We start from the raw sequence: 25,728 nt of genomic DNA, 5'->3' as shown, positions 1-25,728 counted from the left end.
CTTTATCAAGGATTAAAATGAAGTTTTCTAATTTTTTTATTAGATTGGTATATTTGACTTGGTTAAGAAATAGTTTAAGACATAGTCATTAGGGAATTTTTGTAACTGAACGTAGTTGTTTTCATGAGGTCGATAAATACAATGAGGTGCTTCTATACCAAGAAGTGATTTTATACGGACACATTGTGTGATAATACACGTTCCCGTCTAGCCTTCTGTTTTCTAAGTCTTACTTATTTTTCATTAGTCATATGAAAGATACTGCAATACCTTGGGATCAAAATAGCCAAGAAACTGGACTCGGACATCTTTATTCTATAGAGCGTTTTTAAAAGTAATTTAGACCTTATTAGTTTATATTAATCCTTCACTTCTGTTCATTCATTGTAATTTCTATATGGTTTGTCCACTTTTGTCATCTATAATATCTGCTCGTATTGTAGGTCCTAGCTATTTTCTTTGAATGCATATATAGTTCTGTGTGTTGTATCATAGTGAGATTACTCTTGAAGGAAGAAGTACGACCAAGCTTGATCAAAATTTACTCAAACGGAAACAATATAGCCATTGTAGGTCGTTAGGCCATCTTCAATCGAATGGGTTTAGTATCGTCCCGTCCAGAATTATAGTCCTGTAAAAAAATATTTTTAAATGAACAGTGCTAGGCAAATCGACCCATTGGATTGTCAATGGATACCCATTGAGATCCATTTAGTTTGATTTCACCTTGTACCATCACCACCACCACCACCACCACCATTCTCACCTCTATATTATGATGATATCAAATTAAACGGGTCTTAACGGGTACCTATTAACAACCCAATGAGTTGATTTGCCACCTCTAGACGGTACAAGTTCAAGGTTTCCATGTGGGCAGGAAGTTATCCTTGTCAAAAAAAAAAAAAAAAAAAAAAAAAAAAGTCCAAACTACACTTTAGACCCTATACATTTGAGTTGGTTTTCAAAATGAGTCTCGAGGTTTCAAATTTTTTCACATTAAACCTTGAGTTTTTAAAATTATATCAATTTACACATTTTGTTTATTTGAACTTGTAATTCTCTGTGTATTTCTCTGTTACATTGATGAGTTTTTAATTAATGTGGTGTAGATGTAGTTAACATTTTTTTTTTTTAAACAATTATTATTAATGGAAGAGAGTTTGAAACTATTACAACAATTTAGGAGAGGACGTTTCGATCCTGGAACAGAATAGGTTGAAACTCAAGACCCTATCCAGTAGGAAAGTAGACCGTATGCAATGTAACTTGCATATCAATCCTATTACGAGTTTTATACTCATCATGTCATCAATTTAATGAATATTCAAATACAAATGCATAAATTACAACAATTTCAAAACTTCATTCTGCAATTTGAGAAAATTAAAACCGCATGACACATTTTAAAAAACCACCCCAAACTTAAAAAGGATATAAAATGTAGTTTAGAGATAACACAGACTTAAGGGAAAGACTGCCGACGGATAACGTTGGCTTAGTCACGGGAAGGCAATGGTTTAGGAGGGAGAGATTCTACGTTCATTTATTTCAAAATTTATATTTGAATCTATGTACAGATTTAGGGAAATTAACCGAGAGCTCTTCAAATTTAGGACCCTCTGTTTTCTTCAACTCAACTTACAAAACTATACAACCAGCCCCTTGTGGCAAATAGAATTACATCCCGAGGCCGAAGACCATCAAGGCGTGAGAGATGGCTTCAACCCGCATTGCTCGAAGTTAGTCTGTCTTCTGCTGCACAAATGCACGGTCTAGAAGCGATACCAAGGGATGCATCAATCTTCCTCGTGCGTCCTTGGACGATGAACATGGCACCTGAAATCCTTCTTTCTATAGTTGCCACCCGACTAGAACAAATAATATTTTGTCTCATTTTACTCCCCTTCTCAACTGGGGGGATTCTTAAAGCCGCCTTCAAGGAACCTCTCTGGAGGACAAAATGTTTCCCTCATAAAATCTTCATAGGGCGAGGATCCACTCGAAGAATCGCTCTCGAATGCAGTGGTCTCCCTTGGCGAGGATGCGAGTGAATCTCTCTGTTGTGAGGATGAACCTTACAAAGACGAGAAGAAGTAGAAGTGATTTCAGTTTCAATGATAAAAATCATCAAAGTAGGCATCCAACATTGCCAGAAAAAGGGAGGTTGGACAGACAAAGACAGTTTCTATAGGATCACCTACTTATTGTCTAACTAAATGGCATCCCTAAGAATGAACAGGCCATGCGCTATGTTATTTTCTACGTCCTTGCGGAAGAATAAAAATGACAAGTGGACAAAAGAAGGCGATGAGGTGATTGATCATTTTACGAAAGTGAACAATTTGACAAACCTTTTCTTGAACGGAATTTTTTCGTGTGCCGCCGGATAAGTCTCTTAGCTTTCGTTATAGTGAGCTGCCTAGCAAATGGAGAGAACTCTGCATCACTTTCACTCCAATCTCCTTGGAAATCATTCTCTGCTTCACCCCTCATGGTTCGCAGTACGAATGCCTTGGCCTTGCGACGTTGAGTATTGAAAAGGCCTCTGATGGAAGTGACAAATCCATCACCTGCTCCGTCACTTGGACGCTTGAGAAACGTTATAGGATTCTGGTCAGGCTGTTCTGGCTGACCTTCATTGTCACTGAAATTAAGGTCACTATCCGGAACACCCGATCCACTGGGTTCCCTCTGACTATTAGCCTTGTCCTTGAACTTCTTACCCTGAAAAAATTGACGGTGATAATTTAAAGCAGGTTAGAGATCGATGTTTTCATAACAATGTTCCGGCTGCTAAATTATAATAGTAGGGAAAATTGGTGTTAAAGAGGGAAGAAAGAGCCCTAGCTCATTGGATTTTTGTACGGATAACCAGCAGGGGTAAATGTTAAAAGGTATAAATGCAGACCTGCATTCCCGTCACAGACTTCAAGACTCCCCAAATGATATGCTTCTTAACCCGCGAAAAGAGTCTCCGCCAAGTGCCGGTGAACTCAACACGGTGAAATGTATCCATCAGCAACTTAAGATCATTTACAACAAATCTAGATCCTTCGTAAGTAACACATAGCTCAACCTGTGAAAATATGATATTAGGCATTTGAGTAAAAATGGAAAATTAGCAGAATATGGAATTGTAGATAAGGAAACTGAACCTGGCTTATCTTGATATTGTGAAACTCCATCATCTTTCGCGGCCTAGATTGTGACTTTGTTACCTTCTTTTCTTCATGGGATGACCTACCAGATTTGACAGCTTTGGGGTCTTTCAATTTATTCTTTGAGGACTCATCTGGTTCAATAGAACCAAGTGGCCCAGTAATGCTCTGTAAGACAAGTTCTGTAGCAACTGATTCTGCCACAGTGTCTTCCCATGATCTGTCAAAGGAAGACGTTCTTCTTAACTCTCTGGTTGGACTACCACCAACTGTTGTCTTTAGGTTTTGCAATTTTGATTCCTGCACAGATGAATCAGGTCAAACAAAAAGATCAACAAAAGTGCAGTGTAGCTTTAAGATCACATGGAAGAAAATAAACGAACACAATAATTTCTCTATATCCATTCTAGTATAACATCAAATGTTGATTTAAAGTAACCGTGCAATAAAAAAGAAAAAAGGCATACATTAATCTGTTATAATGATAATCTAGAAAATAAGGAAGCGGTAATCATATTGTTTCATAAAAAAACTAGCCCAAAAAATTAAAGGAAAGAAGAGAAGGAATCTCACTTGCACAGGATCTGCATGAACGGAGGATTGACTGGTAGCAGGGGCAGAGGCACTTGCTTTGGATGAGGTCTCAGACTCTTTATTTGTCTGACCGCTTAATGCAGAAATCTCTGGGACTAATGAGCCTTTCTTCACACGTTTCGCACCAGCAGTTGTTGAAACCTTCCAAACTTCCTGCATGTGACCAATTGGACAACCATTTATACCTCTGAAAAGTTCTAGCAGTCACAAATTTGAAATCAGTAACATTTCCAACATACCTGCCGTCTTTGTGAATCTTGTTCTTCTTCTGTGAATAAATATCCCCACATCATTCTGTACATTGCCTCGGTTAAATGAATCTTGAGAGGATAGATCTCTACCTACAGTATTAAAAATAAATGTTGAGCAAGCAAATATTGGTTTGCCAAGGCAAGATACACAAACCCAAGCCTCTTTATTACCAAACAAAACAGTTGATATAAGGCAAGCTAGATTCCATGCACTGCATACATGTTCTTTTATGATAGTATTACTGGTCAAACACTCTAGGTTATGAAAGGAATTTGGGTGCCCATAACCCGACCATCTCCCAAAGAACTCTCCTCCGCATATATCTCTATCCAACCAAATTACCCAAAAGAAACATACAACAGCACAATTATACAAAATTCTTGCCCTACTTCTGCCACTGCAAGTCAGAAGGATTTCGGAAACAGAGTTTGTGTGGGCACATTCATCCGTCAAAAGAGAGCTTTATAAATTGAGTATCTAAAACAAACAATGTGTGGTTGTTATTACATCCACCCAAATGCTCGCTCCACCGTCTCTTAAAAAAAATTTAAAATACAGTTTTATCCTCTTGCAAAGGAGAAGTTTGAGATTTAAAAGAAAACAAAACTAGGGATTCTGTGAGAGCATCTGTGGCAGTCACCATACAGATCAAACCCAAAATAACCAAAAGCAAATGGATTAGTATTTGTAGTTATTTGACAATGACTGTGGATGTGAGAGAAAGAGAACGTGTTACCTGAAAACGTTCAAGAGAAGAATTTCCATCTTTAGGAGCTCCTTGCTTTGCATCCACGCGAAGCAAAACTTCCCTGTAGCCAAAATCGTATATTTTTAACATGTGAACAATTATAGAAAACATTTAAGGAACTACCAAATTCTTCATATTTAAATGATGTGATTCAGAGGGTGGACAATTTTTATTTACACAATGCCTAACTAAGCAAAATTTTACCCAACAAGTTAATTACCAACATGTTATCACATCATATGCATAACTAGTTTCTTCCTAAGCATATCAGTGTGCTGCTTTTGTAACATAAGAATGGCTGCATGTATTAATATATGACAACTACCAGTATGAACTACACTACACATTTTTTGTCAGGAAACATAAACATTTAATAAACATGTAAACAAGGTCACAACAACGAACTACAGATATGCAAGGTATTGTTCTCATGACTGACATATGTTTGCCAGATTGTGGATTTGGAACACGTATTCAAGCAGGAATCCCTCTGATGAAAAAGGTCCAGATTCACATCCTGGAAATATAACATTTACGCATACTTTTTATATTGACATGAACGTGAAGAACATATGTATATTCAAAATTGTACCCATAGACAGCAAAACTTCTCATACTAAGCTATAAAGCTTGTAACCGTTTATGGGACAATCATGAAGTCGTCAACATGGGTTTATGCCTTAAAAATATGAATCCAAACATACAATTTTAGTAACTAGTAAAAAAGATAAATACGGGATTGGTAGGTAAAGCTTTGTTTTCTTTCATCTTTAAGATAATGATTTGCAAACAGTAGTTGGATCTCCTAAGGGACGAGGGAGAGGAGGGTTGGCTTAGGATTAGTATAAGTCTAGAGTTGGATTACCTCCAATGGAACCAGAAAAATTAAAGGTAGAGAGAAAGAAAGATTGAGCATTTCTCATGATAAAGAAAACAGAAGAAAAGGTGAAAGATAGTGATAATAGTGCGAAATATAACGCAAGGGCAACAAGCTAGTAACAAATTTAAAGAGGTTTTTCATCCAGCTTTTATTTTATGTCTAGTCATTCATTTCTTCTTCACCTCATTTATTCTCATTTCCTTCCTTTCTCCCTCCTACTCTTTATCCCAACAGCAGCACTGAACCCAAAATCAAACTGCTGTCAAATGAAATTATTATTTAAATTGAAATATAGTCAATTTCAGGGAGAATACCCAAAAAAAAGATTAAAAAAAAAAAAAAAAAAAAAAAAAACCTGAGAAAAAGGGCACTGGAATGTTAAATGTCAAAACACTCAAAAACCAAACATCCTGAAATGTTATGAATGACATCCAGGGTAGAATATTGAGAAAGCAATAAAGGACATTTTTGTATAAAAGAGTATTCTTGAAATTTTCATGATTAAATCAAACAGTGGCTTAAAGTTTCCCTTTCCTGCGTGGAAACAGAAACCAAAGGTTGTGACAATTACAGCTAATCTTTGGGGACCATTATAGTCCTCTCCTCGCACTAAACTATGATGACTGAAGGCAAAGGAAAAAAATTCATCTAAAACAGAATAAGCATCCATGTTGGGTGTATAGAGTAAGAAAATCAGTTGTTACTCATAAACAATATTCAGGCGAATTTACTCAACTGAACCAAACAGAATCAAAATTAAATATGGAGACATGAAAATTTTTTCCAGAACAAGAGCCAAGGAGAGTGCCTTAGGGCAGCTAACCAACTAAAACGTAAAAACCAAATTTTATTATCACTAAAATTTATTTGCATGATCTAATCTGAGTAACAACTTCTGAAACATTTTATTCAACTATGTAACACAGGTGAAAGGAGGAACACAAAAGCACCATATGGTGGTTCACACTGTACACAGAAAAGCGCAGATATTAATGTGCGAAAAGAATAAGTGTGATAAAAGCAGAGTTGATTAATAGAATAAGCTATGCTTTAGGCAGGGAAAATGTGCATACTTTCGCCATTCATTAGGAGGATTCCATGCTGATAAAAGCATATCTGACTTGGCATTTGGCAGGCAGTTTCGGACAACAAAATTTTTTGTTGTAAACTGAAGAACATCAACATCCTTGTAATCCCGGTCAAAGTCACAAATCTATGTGGAGGAAAAAGAAAATCGCATCAGCCTTCTTCTTGCAAATATAATGCTTAGAAAAACACAATAAATATATCATACATAGCATACATTTATGAAAGTTAACTGACGTGAACAGGCAACGACAGACAAAGAAGAATGGCATCAGATGAAAACAATGTGGGCAAAGAGCATCTTTACTTAATTTCTTAAAGAAACAATAATGTCATAATGGATACAAAGAAAAACAAAGACCAACCAATTACAAGAGAACTACAACCAAAGTTATCCAATAGCAGCCTTCCAATAAGCAAACCAGAAGACAATATTAGATCCCTAAACTCTGAAGCCCAGAGAGAACAAAAACATCACCTCTACAAAACTACTTCTAAACATTCCCTCCCCCCCCCCCCCCCCCCCCTCTTTTTCAACCACTTCATTGATAACACCAACAAAACAGCCTTCTTTGAATAATACAAATCATAAAGACATTATGCACACACCTGTAAACAGTACCTTGGAGTTTTAACATTTTGTTTTAGCATCCTTCATAAACAACACACCATACTACAAGGTTCCAATAATAAATTGAGAAACCGTTCATCAATGCCAAGAAAAACAAGGCAAGCTTATCCCCCCTCAACCCCAGTACCGAAATAATTTCTGTCATGACTCACCCACCAAGTACCTCCCTGTATTAATGTTATTTTTCTTCCTGCTACTGGTGGCTTACTTCAACCAGCTCTCTTTGTGTGTGTGTGTGTGCAAATAATAGATCAGGAAAGGTAAAAACACAAACATTGAACACATTTGCATAATGTTTTCTTCTTGATCTCATCTTTATTCCAAGAAAGGAAGTCATGTTAAGCAAGTTTAGGGAGTCACTGCTCAATCTTTTACTTAAAGACAAGTAGATTTCAATTCATAGAATACGGTGATGCTCAGTTCTCACCATGTCATTGATCTCAGCCTCGGCAAAAGATTTACCATCAACAATCATGCTCCAAACCACTTTGTTAATTTGCAAAGAAATGCGCATAGCATAGGATGGACTTTTGTTCTTCTCTTTTTCCATAAGGCGTAGCTGGGCAGCCTTATGTAGAGCCATTCTTAATAATGCATATGATGCTTTCCTTGACTTTCTGGAATTCACAAGCTCTCTTTTAAGTCCTTGCACCTGGAAAGAGAAAACCATGGTTTTTTAGATCTCTAATTATGTAATGAAGAACCAAAAACTAAAACATCCATACAAGTACAAATAATAAACAAAATAAACGAGATGTTAAGACAGATTCTTTGAGAAAAAAGACCATATTCTAGTGATGAAAGAAAATCAATTCAGAGTAGCAAGCTTCTGTGCAAAAAGGCCATCATCTAATGTTTGAAACCACACCAATCCTTATAAGCCTTAGAATAGAAACTTTTGAATAGGAAACTCATATTTGATGTTTATTTGTATGAAACTTGGGAAAATTCTTCTTTAGAATAGCATGAAATGCAAGAAAAGTATTACTTAGTAGTTATTATAAATTACGAGTCAAAGGGGAGAAAGAAAGGGGTGCTCCAATCAGGTGGAGAAGTTTAAAGGAGACATTCAGACTATGCACATGAAAGTGAAGCCCAAGATCTATGTGTAAACAAGTCAGACCCAAAGCACTTAAAAAGCGTGGTGTGTTATAAGAATAGAAAACAAAATGTTAGCATAGGATGGCAGATGCCAAGTATTTATAAGAAAAATCTGGCTACAATGATCATTCAAGTATAACACACATGACTAGCCTTGTAAGGAGGCTGATGCCATTATACCTACATCTTGAAAATCATATTGGACAAAAAAGAATCATGCAATGGTGGAACCATTAACCACATGCAGAAGAAAATATCGGAATAAAAGGCCAACAGTACCTAAACGCAGTCACCTACTTTTAGAAAAAATCATTTTACTATACTGTCAAATAGGAAATAGATTTTAGTAAAACTGAAATGCAGAAGTGCTTTTCTTATTTTTCAAAAAGAAAATACTATTCCATACCAACCACATAAAAATAAAATAAATAAAATTGGCGGGCTTGAGGAATAGTCGAAGCCATAACCAACCCAAAAAGGATGTTATCCAAACACATTTCAAGTAATACTATTCCATGCCAAGTAAAAATAATTAAAAGTATAAACAATTACCTTTTCCATTAACTTCAGAGTTTAAACAGCTAAATGTAAGGCTACACAAGCAAAAAAGACTAGCTTTGACAAATCTTACCAAGTTATACATGTTGGAAAGCACTTTACCACTATTTAACACTATAAGTACGACCTAATTAGCAAATACAAAATTACAATCAGCACCCAGAGACCCCTAAAGAAAACCTACGATAAAGGGTATCAAATTTTGTCTAGAACTAGTTGTATAGTATATTCCATCCCTTTCTTATTATAGTTATTTTGATTATCCCCGCACATCAAACAAACATGACTTGAAAAAGGTAACATAAAAATGAAAAACCACACAATGCAATGCTTTCACCGACCAAATCACACAATTTAATGCTTTCACTGACTACCATAAAATCCAACTTCAGTGCAAAGTTTGTTTCTCACCAGAGTGGATCTTGTACAATTTATCATCCACAAGTCCCCTTCCTTTTCTGGATATAGGTCCCCAGTGGTATCACACCGAAGAGACAAATTCCTTATGTCACCAAGAACCAATTTCTGCTCCCGCTCTTTCTGCTCAAGGTCCACCTTTGCAAGCTCTACCTCTTCAACACCATCAGGAACAACCTCATCTGCCTCCTCCTCCACATCTTCATCATCTTCAGCAGGAAGAGACAGACTACTTTTTCTAGGCCTGAACCAAACGCATAATTCAAATCAATCGAATATCTATACAAAGTTAAAAAAGCATGACCAACAACCTTTTCACAGGAAGTTTCACATTTAATTTGAGATCTTTATAGGGAAAAGGCCATTGCAGCTGACTAACAAAGTAGCAGTACTGAAACAAATCGTACTTATTAAAAATTCAGCCAACAACATTTTATTTGCCAACCGACGATGAGATCATAAAAAAGTGGACAAGAAGAAAACCACAAAGAAAACAGTGAAAATCAAAATGTGAGGGGAAAAGTGTAGGAACTCCCTAACTTCAACTCATGAAAATTAAATGAGGAGATCCTATACAATTTTCTATAATTATTGTCCATCTTTGTTTGCATAGTTTTCTATATTTTTGTCTACTATTTATCCCAAAAATATATAATATGACACAATTTGAAAAGGAGAGAAATCAAATTAAAAATAAAAAGGATGCAAATCCTCACTTGGGAGGCCGTGCAAGGAGAAGATTTGTCAACACATCCCACATAACCTGAAACTGGCGAGAAGTCATAGTTGCCGTAATATTATGGGAATTGAAAGTCAGCTCTTTCAAGGGCTTAACCTGCAAGAAAAAGATTCAAATGCGAGGGAAGTGCTTAATAAATGTGAACATTCACACACCAGGCTGGGATAACAGCATCCATATTGAAAGATGATCACTTGGATATGTATGTTATACCATACATACACACCTCAATTTATGCAAATAAGTAAGCATTCAAGGCTCAAGCATACATTTACCTACGAGATATATATAAAAAGTGACCAACATATACGCATAATGAAGGGTCAAATCACCTTTAACTCTGGAGTTCCACCTTTGTGCCTTGTGTAGCGGAAGTACATATCGCAGGGCATAAAAACTCTCTCAAGTAATGCACCAGTACGTTTAACTTTTGGAGAACTTTTACAAATCTTTGGAAGCCACTGCAATCCAGCACCTGGATCAACATCTGTTGGTGCAACATGAGCTTGGACATGTTCCAACATAACAGAATACTCCATGCGTATCCATGTCATTTCAGGTTCACATTCTGGAATATTTACATTCCCAGTACCAAGTGCTTGCTCGAGCATATCAGAGCCAACCTGAAGGACTGAATGAAAAGACCTAGCCAAGACCCGGCCACTAACAGCAGCAAGCAGAAATCTTCCCTGTTTAGCAAAAAGGCAGTCATCCTCAGATGAAATTACATTTTTTTTTTTCTTGCATAGTTCAGACAATTGAAGAGTGCATAATGCATGAGCACATATTTCTCTCATGGCCTGGACCTCCCAAAAATTTAATGTTTTTCCAGTGAACTTTACGGACAACAATTTCTGTTATGTAATGACATACTGAAAATGACAAGATACTAACAATCTGACTTGTAACATTTTCTTATTAAATTTAATAGAGAGCAATCTTTCGATCTAAAACATTATTTGATAAATATAGACAGTAATAAGAATACCAAAACTAAGCAATGAAAATTCTAAACAACTCACATTTGCATCTTCTGAGTGAAGATTAAATTGGGGCCCAATAACATTCACCATGAAATGACGAGTCCCGTCCTCCTCAGAATCATTTGTGTCTCTATTCTTTGCTACAATCATGGGAAACAAATGCCACTTAGTAGAAATTTTGGTCTATAAAACAAGTTAATGTCCATGACATTCATCACAATAAAGTTAACAATATTTATTTAAAAAGTCCTGTTTCCTTTTGATTTTTTCCCTATAAAAACAAAAAGAAAAGCCCAGGAAATCCAAAAGTACACTTCTAAATACAAGTTTAACACATTCGCATATTGGACATAAAAATATAAGTAATTCAGATTTCACAGGGTGGAAAATTTACCAACTACAGCAGATGACGAGTTCCCAACCGCAACAGATGGAGAGTTACCAGATGTCGCAGATGATGAGTTCCCAACCGCAATAGATGATGAGTTCTCGGTGGCTGATGATGAGTTTTCTAATTTAACGGGATGTGCTGGAGATGAAAGTGAACCAGAGGTCTCCGCATGCTCGACGGAAGAGGAACTAACACCATGGCTAGTAGTAGAGGGTTTAGAGTTACCATCTTGTTGCATTTCACCACCAGTATGTGCCTGGTTCTCCTCGTGTAATTTCCTTTGTGCATACTGTCTAGAAGGAGAAGGTTTGGGTGGCTGAAATGCTTTGGATAAACCACCAACAAAAGACCAAACAGCATCTCTATTCTCAATAGTCCACAGAAGCTTGAGCCCATAAACAAATATACGCTGACAATTGTCAGCTATTACCACATTGTATCCATCATCATCACTATGATCAGACCGTGTATGCTCATCACTCTCACTCCCATTTTCAAACTCAGACCTCACATATGTCATCTCAAGATTTTTTCTTCCAGCCTCTTGCCAAGCTAATAACCTGGCTGGGTCAGCTTTCGGCGCCTGCCTTCTTATTGTGAAATAATCAGATGACAATAGAAATCCATCATCACGATGCTTCTCTGTGCAACTACTCACATAGTTACTTTTCTCGTTGGGACCTCTATCCGTAGATGCAGATTGTGAATTTTTTATTGTCATTTGAACCACTTTTGCAACACTAATACTTTCTATTTTATTTAAAAATGCCTTAGGCATATGAAGGTCAAAACCCTGGTAAACAAGATCAAGAGGCTCACGCTTGCATTCAAAAGTATACTTTTGCTTACCACGACTATAACACAATTCACATTTGAGCTTAGTCATATTAAATGTCAGTCCTTTAGCTGGATCATCATCATCTAGCGGCATATGTTTTAAACATGTAGGTGCAGCATCAATGCGGAGCATAAATTCTGTCATTACTCTGTCCAATGACAAGTTACCAGATCTAGGAACTCTTGGAACTCCAAAACGAGGCCAACGAGCAAAAGACCGCAATTTGTGAGGAGGAAGATAATTCATGTTCCAAAACTTTATCAACCATGCTAGATCATGAGCACCAACATTTATTGTAGGTGAAAGAACGGAAACATTGTCATCTTTATGAGGAGGACCATAAACAGTTCCATCTACATCACCATTACCTGCCTCGGTAGAAAAAGGGCTTTGCTTTTCAAGTGGAGAGGGCCTAAGAGAAAAGGTCCAGCGAAGGGATAGAGAGGTGGATCTGTATGGATCAAAAACCTTATCACGAGGTCTTCCTTCAGCAGGAAATGCAAACAAATAATGATTCATGGGATTTCCAGATTCACATTCCCAACCTAATGTAACTTCAACTGTAAAGGCTGGAGCCTCTAGAAATGGACCAGATACACCTTTAGGAAGTTTTAAACCACAATTATTTGCCAAACTCTCCAAACTGCTTATGAAAATCTTGAAAGCATTTGCTGAAACATAAATCCGGCCATCGGACTGCTGAATCTCCATAGAACCGGTTATTATTTGAAGTTTGTCAAGCTTTTCATAAGGATCAGTAGTCGCAAGTATATTAAATATGGCTTCTGAAAATAATAAGGTGATGTTTCCATGAATATAATTTCTCATATCATCCCACCATGGTAAGCTCTTTTCCTTTTTGGGAGGAATGGGAAGTGGATTAGGGTTCCTAACAGATAGATTAGCCCTGCGAAGGGCCACAGAAAAAGCATAAGTGACATCAGCAAAAGCAGGTTCATATCCCACCCCAAAGGACACTTCAGCTTTCTGAAAATGTAAGGATAAATCTGTATATGTTTTCATAGGTGGAGTTGTGCCACTAGCCGAACGAAGCATGTTCACCTTTCTCCATCTCCCAATATAGACTTCTTTGTATACTTGAGGCTGAAAACTTGTTGCCTGATCCAAAGAAATAATTTTCAATTATACAGCATACGCGCACAAGTTTTGCATGTAAGGAGATGAAAAAATCACATCAAGACCCAAACAATCAATCATGAATACATACAAAGGAAGGTTTGATACACTTTCAAATATGACTACAGGGTCTGATCACAGAAGACCAAAGAATGGTTTTTCATTTTGACAAGAAGAACCTGGGAGTCATTTTATCCAGGAAAAGAAAAGGTGAAGGATATTCAGCACCTCTTAATGAATGATAATGCTAGGGTCAGTAGGCAATTATTTTTCATTAGTTTTCACTCTCTTTTTTTCGGCCTTGGGCCTCGACTGGACCCCAACAAAAGGTGAAATACAGGCAACGCATACAAGCAGTCTACAAAAGATATTAAGATAGCTTAAGTGAGCAAATCCAAAAGAAGTATTTTAACCTAAGAAATATGCACACAAGCTCTGTTTCTTTATTGTCTTTTAGCTATACAATGTCTCCTATTCAGAAAAGGGAAAAAAGGGAAAAAGAAATATGCTACCGAAAAAACAGGAAGGACCTGGTCATCTAAACCCCACAATGTCCTCTAAGACTTTTTATGTCCGCATGCATGCACGTGGCAATAGATGCAAGTATTTAGTCCTTAATTATCCAAGAAGATGGATTGTATGAAATCAAATAAACTTACAATTCCACTTCACAAACAATATTATTAGCGCGTGACCAAAAGGAGATGCATTGATAAAAGGTGGGTAATATCCCTGCATTTGACATTTTATAAGATTTAAATGAATGAAGATGGGTAATATTATCCCCGCATTTGACATTTTACAAGAAATTTACACTAGTACTTGTCCAAAGAGTGGGGACAACATTACTGACTACTTCAAGATGACTAGATGAAGACATATTGGCACATTAACTAGCTATTTAACTTTTTTTGAACCATATAATCACTAATTGACAATCACAATCGACAACTTGACATTGGACCAGACAAACCACTTTGAATGTGTTGGTTAACCCAAAGGAATGACCTGTCCGCATAGTAGATTATTTAAGCTGTAGAAAATTAGTAAAATCTTTACTTTTATTTCATAAAGAGACATTCCTAAAAGAAGAGAGGAGAAATTAAGCTGGAGGATATGAGTAATCCTTCAGCTACTTTGTTGAACTATCTGACCAAACGTCAAGTTTTGCAGCACAGACGTTCATCACTTGCATTTCCAGTTTTGTTCTTTTTCTTTTTATCATGGTAGGCTTGGCCAACAGAAAATAATTGGAAAAAACAATGTTCCTGTAATCAAGATTTGTCTAAGGATTTTCTTTCTTTTAATATTTTCTCCCCAGAAATAGCACCTGGCAAAGCAAATTTACATATGCTAAACCTAAGAAATCAAAAGAAGGGTAACAAACGGAATATGTCACTTTGCAAATTACCTGCTGTGCAAGTACAAGACGACCTTCACATTTACCAGAAGTACCACACAGAAGAGGAGATGCATAATCACGTAGCTGAATGACAAGAGAACCTGCGTGCAAGAGAATATTACTCCCACATAGTCGAGAAAATGGTATATCATTTTCACGACAAACCGGATCTAGCGTCTTTATGACCTCTATCATCCCATCATCCCCACCATCAATCCTTGTCAAGGTTACATCTAAGTCTCTCGCTGTTATGGAAAGAAGAGAAGTCCTGGAAGTACTTGGCTTAAAACCAGACTGAAACCCTTCCCTACAGGCACCTGAACCTTCAGATGGTGCTAGATTTTTGCATGCCCTGTAATACGATTTGAATGATTGTTTATAAATTTCTCCTTGCATCTCGCTAACTGCTGATGGATCTTGTACATCAATCTCAACTCCATTAAAGAAAGTTTTTCTTCCTTGAGTAGAATCTACTCTTTCGGTTGTTTTAGGAATCTGGTTGGCTTTGGAAACAAATTCATCAAGAAACTTCAACCTAACAGCTAACTCAGATGCCTCATTCTTCATCAGCCGATAATGTTCATCAAGCCAACCTTGCAGCGGCTCTTCTTCAATATCAGCAGTTAACTTTCGTATGCCAAACTTTAAACAGCCAAATTTCATTGAACCAGGCTTCTTAGGTTTTGAGGTATCTTTCTTCCTGGGAAAGATGAGACTAGTTCTAGCAGCACTTACAAGCTTCAAAGCGCGCAACATTTCTTCAACAGAATCATCAATGGCGCGCAATTCTAACCTATATGGCAAGCAAATATGAACATCAAGGCCTTGAATTACCCAATCCCATGTTGTAGCTACAGGTGTTTTTGCGTCGGAAGGGCATGAGGCACTAGGAATACGTGAAATTTGCATCCGGCTACTTTTTAATACTCTGGACCCATTAAAACTAAGCATAAGCCCTTCAAGAAGTACACCTATACGGGCATTCTCAGAAAAAATTGATTGTACCTGAACAATTGCATCAACCCCATCACCAGCCTCAGCAAATATGGACAGCATTTCCACATCTACAGCAAATATAGATTCCCTCTTCTTGGACTTGTCTAAATTCACTGGTTCTGCAATGACTTCCTTTTTCTGGTCAGAACCTTTCATGCCAGGGGCATCTTCATTACCATGTCTCTGAAGCTTCTGATTATGTACAAGTAACTTCAACTGTAGTCCAAGTTCAACTAGTGATAATTGTACATCAGGTTCCCACCTAACTGTAATATCAGTAGCACTGAAAAGAGAGCAAACAGCAACCTCTTTCAGACCACCAGAACGCCGTACAAATTTGGAATTCTGGATGTCAAACAAAGCCACTTTCGTTTCCGGCTTATCTTCCTCCAAGTGGTCCTGATAGATAGATCTGGCTCTTTCAAGTTCAATCTGTGTGGATTGTTTCTCCTTGTTCACGCACAAACTTAAATGGAAGATGTCAAGAGAAATGGAATACCTCAATTTCTTGCGTTCATCAGATGTTGTGGACATTATGTCTGCAACCCGGGGTGTGCCATCATCTGAGGTACTTATTACAACTCGACCACCTTGTGATCCATAGTTCACACACTTAGGATCTGCAACAACAGTATTTTCTAAGCCTGCCTCACCACAAAATTTCACAGAACATCGTTCAAGATTTAACTTCAACAACTGAGTCCCTTTCCCTGATGGTTTGGACGGACGCCCTTGGCCTTGTGATGCTCTTCTTTCAGAAGAAGACAAAGTTTTCAAAAGTGCTTGAAAGGACATTGCAGTTGATATAAGCGACTCAACACGCTTGAATGTGAAAAACACACCCATACCCGTCACATCAACAGATAAAACCAATTTACATTTCGGACCGTCTTCTTTGGATGATTCCATGTCCTTTTTGCCCCAGTCCAGACTAACCTTTGCAACATTAATTATAGAACCCGAATTTGATTCTACACCAAAAAGGCTCTCTTTCAAGCATTCTTGGTATTCATCTGCCATGTGCAAATTTAGCTCACCAAGTTCCATATGTACAGTGGTTCCCGTATTTGATATGTTATTCGCAAATATGTGCGATGATTGAGAGCAACCCTACACCAGAAACTCAAACGTTATGACTTGCAATTCATAATTTTATTTTTGAACTAAAAAATAAAAAGATTAACAGGAATAGGAATACATGATTAATGACAAATAAAGAAGCTGAACCTAGAGAAGAGCAAGAGACACAATGGCTACTTCACTGGACAGTGAAAATTAGATGGTAAATCAACAAAAACAGAGCTCTATTACCTACATATATGCAAATGTTTTACATTATAATATGACCAAATACTAATTGCTTAAGAACTTAGAAGTGCAATTGGGAGAGAATGGCACTACAATGTTGTTTTCTTTGAACTAATACAACTTTTTTCTTAATCAAAACCGAAGGCCCTACTATGTATGACCTGCTGAGGGGTTTTAATATACACCTCACTTTTTACTCATTTTAAAAAAATAGAACAAAAACCACTCTGAATTTTTGCAATGGTGAATGGATAGTTTCATATCCTTTCACCTATGAGTTCCCCATGTACATAAAATGATATTCAAGCAAGGACAAGAAGAGCGTTCAAAACTCTACAAATAGCAGGAAATTCTAATAATACCCATTTGCTTACTACACCTCTCATCTCCTTTAACAAATTAAAGATTTGCTCGATATACCAACCTAATCCCAAATGCCCCCAATTTGTATAAGAGATAACTGATCCTTTTGGATTAGATCATGCCCCCAGGGTTAGATTGCTGGCTTCCCCTTGTGTTTCCTTGTCAAAGCACGTAAGGGATGTTTCTTTTAATTTGATCCATGTGTATTGGTCTGCCATTTTAGTCTAAGTGGGTGTATTTTCTCTAAGTCCGGAGTGGGTTTGAGGATGTTTGAAAAATCACTGCTTTTTAGGCATTTGTTTCCAACGGTCTTTTCATCTTATTTTGTATTTCTCATTTGCCCCTCCAATAAAAAAATTGGATTCTTAAGTCTTATCACACAAATAGCTACAACATCCTTTTACTCACTAAACCAACCTAGGTAAACTTTTCACTCATTATATCCCTCATAACTCTCAAAACTCTTAACTACGAAGACATGAAAGCCACTGCCATCACGGCCCACCACTGATGCACTGGGTCATTGGACTTCAAGAACTACCGCACATGTCATGAGACCTGCTCACCCACTCCCATACGACCACACATCTAAGCTTTTGGAAGCACCTTTTTGAATTTCATCTTCAGTGAAGACCTAGGGTGAATCTTAAATCTAAGCTCATTTGTGGTTTCTGTAACTATTTTCATTGCTTATGATTTTTTTTGGCCTTTGTCTGTTATGAATTATGTTGGAAAACATACTCGGTGTGTGATTTAATGGATTCAAGGTTTTTCAAACATCAGTGGGTAAAAACATCAAACACTCCTCCATAGTTGAGTGGCAACTAATAACTGAGCGGTATGTGATCAAATAGGGGAAAATGAATAGAATTTACTGTAAATGATTTTAGGAACGGTAAAATCTAGAATGCACTTGCATAAATTCACTGCCACTTTAATCACTTGTTTGGTACCCCACGGATTTTTCTCAAAATGTCTAATAAAATCACTCATACTTATGGAAGTGCTGTTTAAGCATCTCTCCCACCAAATCCTTACGCAGTCATCATAACTGGGAAAGAAACTGTTGCGCATCACACATACCCTAATCATATAAAATGAATCTATGAGGAATGGAGACGTGGGAAACTGTACCAGAATTGCTGCCCTGAACTTTCTTAAGATTTGATACATTCCTGCTTTTATATTGTCTTTTCCTATGGTAAAATTTGCATAAAATGCTTGATAATTTATATAACTCAATTTAGCAAAATAAATGCCTTTCAGTGTCTGTTCACATTAGATAATTATATAACAGAAAAAAACTGATATTGCACAAGAAAATTTCACTTTTCCAAAGCTTCTTACATGCACAGACAAGAATATCTTACTCTTTATACTTTTCCTGATTTTTATAACTAATTTTATATCACTGATTTCGTTCCCATGGCTTGCACATATGGGTAATGCCCTCTGGGCACAATTTTTTGATAAATTTTTACACATTAATAAAAAAAAACACAAAAATATCAGTTGTTCAGTGTAACCTAAAAAATATGATAGTGCTAGCAGAGAGTTGTATCACTTACATGATACAATGGCAACCCACTGATGCTATAAACCACAATAGTCATCTCAGGGGCTGAAACAGTACATGTCCACATGATGGCCTTGGTATCATCGGTTGGTGGTGGCTTGTCAAGAGTGGAACTTCCCTCCCGAAGCACCATTCGTTTCTTTTTTGACAAGTGGAGGCGCAACCATGGCTTTAATCTATTCATTATAACGTTGCATTGTGTACCTCCTAGCTTTACATCCATTTCAGCTCTGACAGGCGAGGTTGGCTGAAAAGTTAAAAGAGTTCCAAGTCAATAAATGACCCCCACCATATCAAAAATGCAGTGCCTGTTTCTAATGAAATATTGCATAGGGAATTCCATGGGAAATTCCAGATTTGATTCTTTTCAAAGAAAAAAAATATCGCATGGGAAATTCTAGATTTGTTGGAATGGACCGTAGCAGTGGCCCGTGGATCTTATCATGTGCTTAGTTGCTTTTAGAAACATTGTTTTCATTTATTTAGAGACACTGTCCTCAGTTTCTTTCCTTATTTTCATCGTATAAATACATTCCATATTAAACATGGAAAGTACTACAGTACGTATAAACCACAAACCTTCAGTGAAAAACCACAATCATATAATCCTTGAATAGTGCTAAATCAATGATCCATCAATATATTCTTCTCAAAAAGAAAAAAACGATCCATCAATATATTCAGTATCAAAATTAACTGTACATGATGATATGTTTAATTGGATATATTTACCCAACGTATGCAAGAAGTATAAAATATAAGCAGAAGGAAGAGGATTAACTTTTAAGAGACACGGGCTGCACAACTTAAACTGAAAAAACTTACCTGTACTGGAATGTAAAAGAATGATACAACATCAACTTTCAGTATCTCCAAAACAGAAATGCCAGCTTCTCTAAGCAACTGAAACATAATGTTGAAAATCATCATCGAGAATAGACCAATATGCAACGAATGTGAAAAGTATAACACTAAAATCATATTAACAGTGTCGAAGTTACATTCATACATGAATCTCACTGAAATCCAATTGAACATCAAGGCGTGTAGTCTCCCCCACATCTTCACTGGATTGTGATTTGGTGCTTTTTAATTGGATGCCCATTATGTTATTCTCGACAGAAAAATCATATTCCCGATGCACAAATCTCATGTCCAGTTTGGGTAAACTAAAGGAAACCTATCAAAAAAGTAAAATATTAATTCTTATAAGGAACACAAATTTTAATAAAAGAGAAGTTACACAAGTGGATGAACCAGACGTTGCATGATGAAAGCACATAAACAAGAACAAGGAGAGATTCAATCGTAAATAATTGCATGGTACTTAGTATGATTCAAGAGGTTGACATGGAAAATGAATTGCTAATATCATCACATTCAGTGCAACAACTCTGAGTAATAGATATAGGGTAGAAAGATGCAAGAGAAGCTGTCAGAAAGAAATCACATTAGAATCCGGTGTCAAGCAAAACATTGCATAAAATATAGGTTGGTCAGAGTTTTAAAATAATCTATAGCCCACTCACTCTACTTCAAAATAGGCACAAAAAAGTTCATGACTCCTCTACCCTTTATGACTCTTTATGGACAGGGGAGATATCCTCCAAGGCACACTTCTGGCACCAGTTTAAACTTGTTTCAGCCTCTTAATACTGTATACTAGATTATTGCTATCACATAGCTTTTCGGGATTTCACCTGACTGGTAAGGATTAAGGAACAGCCTGGGATATGGGTAGGTGTTAGTCCAAACCTTGGTAGGAGAAAAACTATACCATCACATCGCATGTAATTACACATACGTATAGTCCAACAACTAATTCTTCGAAAATCTGATAATAAAGCTTGATGCTCAAGTAATTTCTTTATGCCTGTGCAATTAGATTGAAGTGTGTGTGTCTTTGGAGTTTCATATTTTTTAGGAAATTATTTATCAAAAAGAAAAGAAAACATCTGCAAAAATGAACAAGATATCAAAACCAACTGTGCAATCATAACTTACATTCACTAAAAAGGAATATATCCCAAAATTCTTTAATAAAGATGCCCAAGAAAAAGAATATAATTCTGTCTAGAAGAAAACACTTAAGAAAATTTATGTTTAAAGGAATCTGAACAGAAAGAAAATGGTATTAGTAAAAATATGACAAACTGAAGGGGGGAAGAGAGACCGATCATGTTGAAAGCCATATTAGTTGACAAACCTTTTCTGGAAATAGAGAGGTGTACTTTGAGAGTGCAACAATCATTTGTTGTTTTTTGTGTGGCTTTTTAGAAGCAACAGAATCAGTAGCGGACCCTAGAACATTATCAGGTTGAGAAGAAGTTTGTGATGAACTTTTGCTTGTTGAAAGCATCTCCTCATTTAGGTTCACAGTAATCTCTCCACAGGCAATGTCCACATTCTTGATCATTACACCGACTTCCCTACATCCAAATCAAGTGAATAAAAAGATATTAGCTGCTTTACCTTGCCTTATCATTGGAAATTTAAAAAAAAAAAAAAACAAACAAATCTAATGATAGAAGAGACACAAAAAGTAATATAATAATGAAAGTCTCATACTCAAGAAATCATATTGAAGCCACATTAAAAGAAATTAACTATGCTTTTGCATCTACATAATATTTCTCCAAAGAAAATACCTATTATGACCAAATTCACAAGAGAGGATGAAATCTTCACAAATAAAAAGAGCAGATGTCCTTTCCATCATGGAGGATGATGACTGGCTTGCAGAAATGGATCCTCCAGTGGAAAAATTGGATAAGTCACAACTAACCCGTGGGTCACTCCTCAGAACAACAATAGGTGATATATGTAGCTTAACAATAAGATTTTGCTTGGATGCACCATCTTTAGATATGTCCACTTTCAGTTCCTTCACTTCTATGGATGCTTTGGGCATCTGTAACATTTCAAAACTTGTAACGACAAAATAAAGTCCATGGCACGAAAGATACAACTGAAAAATGAAATGAATAGACTACCAGTTAACGAAAACAATTAAAAAGTACAGCCTCTTGAACTTGATTATTTCCAACCTAATATTTGTACACTACCAGATTCACCCTTTTTTCTTGTCGATGACACAAAATATGTCCAACTTATTGGAATAAAATTTTGGATCGCCTACATAAAACCTCACGATTATGGGTCTATTTCAAGTTGGTATCCAATCTCCAGAGGTTGGATAAAATGGAAAACAAACTTAATACCTACACATCTGATCTCCAAGTGGGTCAGTTAAATTCTTATGTAGCAAACGTGTCCCATGTTCTATGATTAATTGGACTCAAAATGCGTGCCATGCATTTAGAATGACACGTGAATCACAAAACAATAGAAAACTAGAGAACAGTTTGAAAAGTCATCAGAAGATGAAATTTAAATCAAAAAATAACATAAAAACCATAAATCTAAAAGAAGGACTAAACCTCCTTCTCTTTTCTCTCCCTCTCTCCAACAGCTGCAGGTCGTGAGAGAGAGAACGTAAGGGCATAGAGTTTCCAAGAGAGGGAGGTTTGTTCTTCCTTTTTATTTTTGTGTTTTGTTTTCTATCTTATTTATTCCACATCGCATTAGTAAATACACATGGCACACTCCAGATAACCATTAAAAATGAGACCCACATTTGCCATGCAAGCATTTAACAAGCATACTGAGGGATTTGTTGACTATATTTTCTTACTTACCAAATTGTGATCCTGTACCAACATAAAAAAACAATCCTATATTTTGAGGAGGTGGGAGGTATGTAGTTTAAAATATTTTCTTATTTTTAAAAAAAAATGGTGTTGCATATTCTTTCCACTTATTTCAGATGAGTTAACCTTGAACCGGTTTTATTCTTCAAATGGCAATTACAAATATCCTTCAAAAAGGTATTCATGAACAAACTTCTACGCACTAAGAATGAGTAAAGCAAACAGAAGGTATTCTACAGATAAAAGGGGATAAAAATACTAGTACAATGCTGCATACCTTCAAAACCAAATCTGTGATGGAAACTGACAAATATCTTGCAATATTAGCCACAACCATCCACTTTCCCCTGCCTGAATTGGCCTTTGTTGTACGAGGTCTTTGAGGTTTAGCCCTTGCCGTACTTCTACTCGAAGGCCTCATCACAACTTCTAAGTCACATATTAACACTTGCAGCTTAGGGTCTTTAAAAATAAAACCAAATAGTTTGACCAAGGACTGACGTAAGCTGAGTTTAATTTCACCAACAGAAACAGATTCAACAGCGCCCTACAAAATTACCATAGTCGTAAAGAGAAGAATGTCAACATCTAATGGGCACTAATCTGCTGACCAAACAAAAATTTCCTAAGCATTGACAGTCATCCAACAAAATTCCAAACAGCATATAGAGGGCCCAAGGAGGGTTAGAGTAATCCCTTCATTTTCTTTTAGGTAGACTATGATCCACTATAGATGAGTGTAGTAATCAAATTTGTAGACATAACTAAGGAATAGATCTACCACTCAGAGCACTCCAGAGAGATAAATCACAAAACCCCAATTAAACACATCTACAAACAACATACACACTTGCTTTGTAAACATCTGCTTAGCTCCATATAAAAACCTCAAAACCATCCAGGAAAGGGAAAAGATCATAAAGAATTTCCCATTGGACCGAGAGCCTCAATTAGAAACTCCATTTTAAAACGATAAGTATGAACACCCAAGGAACCGCACGCCTCATGAACAGTCAAAGAAGAATAACTGGGAACTAATTCTGCACAAATGAAACAGTCCACTAAAACCTCAATAAATATACCATTCTCTTCAAAACAAAATTACAAAAATACCATTTTGCAGAACAACCACTGAGTTATATCACATGAGAAACATGAAAAAAAATTTCTGGCATGGCTTATTAATGAGACTAGATTTATATAGATTACTAATTAAAAGATGCAATCAATTTTTCATTAGTAATTATTGTGAAGTCAGGCTACCATAGGTCTCATAATACTTTTATTAACTTACAACTTAATATAAGGAACAAGAAAAACCCCTTTACTCAGCCATGTCATGATAAATAAATAAGTAAACTGAACCACTGAAGAAAAAGTGAAAACCTTTTTGAACTCCACCACGAGATCCCTTATACACTTCCATCCGCCAAACCGGAATCTGATAGATGCCCCCACTACGCGGCTCAAAATCCAAGCCAGCAACCTTGAAGAAAATCTGCCCAAGAAGCTTAGTGCAAAAACTTGGCAACAAGAACCTATTTAAATCACTTCAAGCCCAGAGAAAGAATGAAAAAGTTTATCCAAGTAATAATGAAAGAGTCCTATTTTGAACCCATAAAATAACTCATCTTAATAACTGATGCAATTATCATCGCCCCGGTCAGTCCTTTGTTTCTTTATTTCAATTTTCAACCAAGTTCCAGAATGGTTCCTTTCTGTATACTGTTCAAAACTTCAAACTAATACACCTATACTACGTATACGCAGCAACCCCCACCCACTTTCACACACACATTGTCTTCACCGGTTTCCAGGGCTGCTAAAATTGTCCCAACATTGCAAATTCGATAAGCACGCCTGTATGACGAATTTCATTTCCAAAACTAGCAAATTCTTAAATTTATCCCATTTCTAATTCCACAGGCATTGCAATTGGCATCAAAAACTGAATTGCACCCAATAAAATTCATAAAAATAAAACCCGAGTTCGATGCATTCACATACCATACATATATATACACATATACATATATCTTATATGAATGGGTTGTGGAGATGAGGAAAAGAGAGACGTACATGAAGAGGAGCCATAACGTGATGCAAATGACCAAGAAACAGAAGAGGAAATTGACGGGCGAAGCTGCCATTGTCGTCTGCCGGCGACGAGATTGATGATGCGATGAATTTCAGTAAATTGCTGCAGAGAATCGAAAAGGGGAAAGCATTCCGCGCTCATAACTTGATCATGTCATCAAAACCCTAATGGAAAATCAAAGGGAACCCAGCGACAGAGCGACTGACAGTCTTCTTCTTCTTCCCTTCCGTCGCGATCGCTTTGTAATTTTGTATGAGAGAGAAACTTCAGAGGCAGTGCAGATCCGATCCCTGAGGCACAGATCGAGAGAGAGAGAGAGAGAGCGTGGGAAGGCCTGGGATCAGGTGCGGAGCGAGTGTACGGGCGAGTGTTCTTGAGGAGTGTGCGCAAGCGGTAGTATTTTGAGGAGAAAATGGCGAACATGTCCTTTGGAGGTTGGGGCGGTTGAAATAAAGTCAACGCGCGGTTTTGATGCACCCGCGACGGATTGCTATGAACTTCCTTTTCAATTATTTTCTCTTCGTTTACACGAGGAAAATAAAGTTGTAATTATAAATATAGAAATTTTAAAATGAAAAATGTTTTTCAATTGCCATTTTAATTTCATGTAATTAGCTACCATTTTCAAATTTTCATGAAAGAGAGTTTAAAACAAAAAATAAAATAAAATTCTTAATCATGAGTGGCCATCACAGCAACTCCGACTGTCGTTGCCTCCACCATCATTATCGCCGCCACATCACCACCATAATCACCAAC

The 25,728-nt window shown here is 36.7% G+C and overlaps 1 protein-coding gene across 1 annotated transcript; it reads right to left on the bottom strand.

Annotated features, from left to right (window-relative positions):
• Nucleotides 1–1,519: 1,519 nt before the first annotated feature.
• Nucleotides 1,520–25,443, bottom strand: LOC137718429 (protein SABRE). Its single transcript, XM_068457975.2, is given in 24 exon segments — nt 1,520–1,976; nt 1,979–2,077; nt 2,355–2,727; nt 2,912–3,079; nt 3,159–3,461; nt 3,735–3,908; nt 3,995–4,096; nt 4,744–4,816; nt 6,709–6,848; nt 7,780–8,004; nt 9,423–9,672; nt 10,145–10,263; nt 10,500–10,856; nt 11,190–11,290; nt 11,545–13,498; nt 14,928–17,024; nt 19,154–19,408; nt 19,987–20,064; nt 20,171–20,341; nt 21,368–21,590; nt 21,810–22,072; nt 23,149–23,418; nt 24,258–24,369; nt 24,951–25,443. Coding segments are annotated over 24 exon segments (8,016 nt in total). The 5' UTR covers nt 25,022–25,443; the 3' UTR covers nt 1,520–1,938.
• Between the last annotated feature and the right edge of the window lie 285 nt (nt 25,444–25,728).

This window comes from Pyrus communis, chromosome 8 (genome assembly GCF_041283825.1).
Source record: "Pyrus communis isolate YQ-2024b chromosome 8, ASM4128382v1, whole genome shotgun sequence".
Classification (NCBI taxonomy): domain Eukaryota; kingdom Viridiplantae; phylum Streptophyta; class Magnoliopsida; order Rosales; family Rosaceae; genus Pyrus; species Pyrus communis.
Note: the sequence above shows the minus strand (reverse complement) of the source record. Positions and strands in the feature narration are given on the sequence as shown.